Source organism: Egretta garzetta, unplaced genomic scaffold (assembly GCF_000687185.1).
Source record: "Egretta garzetta isolate BGI_Z169 unplaced genomic scaffold, ASM68718v1 scaffold340, whole genome shotgun sequence".
Taxonomy (NCBI): Eukaryota; Metazoa; Chordata; class Aves; order Pelecaniformes; family Ardeidae; genus Egretta; species Egretta garzetta.
The window spans coordinates 1,396,072-1,397,581 of record NW_009258377.1 but is presented as its reverse complement, the minus strand read 5'-3'; the positions used below and the strand labels follow the sequence as shown (position 1 = coordinate 1,397,581).

Genomic DNA, 1,510 nt, shown 5'->3' with positions numbered 1-1,510 from the left:
CGCCGGCTTCCGCGGCGGGTTTCTCAGCGAACGCCTGGGCGCGGGGGGGTTAAGCGCATCTTTGGGGACGCGCTCGCTCGCGGCGCTCGCCCCGGGCGGGGGTGTGCTCAAGAAGTGCTGCGGGAAGCTCGCACTTCCTGATTACTTCCTACGGCCGGGCTTTTATTCATGTGCAAAGGCCATTCCGTAACAGCAGAGAAAGTGCAGCCCAGGCATAAAGCACCAGCTGGGCTCAGGCCACAGGAGCAGGAACAATGCGGGGAACCCCAGCCCCCCTGCTCGGCGGCAAAAGTCATGCAAAGTGCTCCGGAATGGCAGCACCAAACTCTCGTAACCTACCCCAGGATTTGGGCTAGCGCGAGCCTCCTCTGCAGTTCCTCCTTCCCCGGGGCTGGGGGACCTAAAACTTAGCTCTCCTCAGGCACCGACCCTGTTTGCAGCGGTTTCATCAAGTTACAGAGAAACCGCTAAGGCAGTTGCACAGCCGGGACAAAGTCGAGCTCCCGTTCTGAACCGACTTGTCACCCTTGCACATCCTTATTGCGCATATATAGAGATGTGTGTATACAGAGACGTGTCACACACACGTACACACGCGCGCACACACACACACACACACCCACACACCCCAAACCGTGCTCCCGGCACGGCCAAGCACCGCTTTGACACATGAACTGCAGGGTACGCGGCGGGGCAGAGAGTTTCTGCCGGTTTGTGGCGGGCGCGATCTTTCCTCATTAACGGGAGGGAGCCCTAGAAATCAAGTGCTCCGCATCAACATCCTTGTCCACGCCGTTCCTCCGAAAGCAAGCAAACTCCTTTTCTTTTTGTCGTTAATGTTGGTGCAAAAAAGGGGGAGGGGGGGTGTGAGTGTGTGTGCGAGCGGGTGCGAGGGGAGAGGGGGACACACAAGAAGACTGAGAAGAATAAAAAAAGAGGTGCCTGACTTCAGTAGTCAAAGAAACACCTTCCCTGCCTCACATCCGTTTGTGGTTTGTAAAGACCCAAGCCCCAAAATCCCGGCAAGTGCCGGTGCCCTCTGCCTGGCCGGTGAACTTGGTGCGCGGCTCGCCAAAGCGCAGCGCCCGCTTCATGCAACGCGCCGCGACAACAGCACAAGCGACAGCACAGATAAAACACCTCGGACGACACAAAACACGAGTCACCTTGTTGCAATAGTAGGGGTCCAGGCAGGGGGAAGGTCCCAAACAAGGCGTATCAGGAGCGGCTGCCGGCTGAGGAGGTGGTGAATAAAATCTTACGTCCATTTCACTAAAACATCAAGCAAACTCCTTTTCTTTTTGTCGTTAATGTTGGTGCAAAAAGGGGGAGGGGGGGGTGTGAGTGTGTGTGCGAGCGGGTGCGAGGGGAGAGGGGGACACACAAGAAGACTGAGAAGAATAAAAAAAGAGGTGCCTGACTTCAGTAGTCAAAGAAACACCTTCCCTGCCTCACATCCGTTTGTGGTTTGTAAAGAGAGAGAGAGGAGGAAAAAAAAAAAAAAAAATCT

General features: G+C 55.7%; 1 protein-coding gene across 1 annotated transcript in view; it reads right to left on the bottom strand.

Annotated features, from left to right (window-relative positions):
• The window catches only part of TOX (thymocyte selection associated high mobility group box), a 220,863-nt gene extending 219,595 nt beyond the window's left edge, over positions 1–1,268 (bottom strand). The window contains exon 1 of the mRNA XM_009640323.2: positions 1,167–1,268. Coding sequence (XP_009638618.1) covers positions 1,167–1,268 — 102 coding nt within the window. The remainder of the gene's footprint in view (positions 1–1,166) is intronic.
• Between the last annotated feature and the right edge of the window lie 242 nt (positions 1,269–1,510).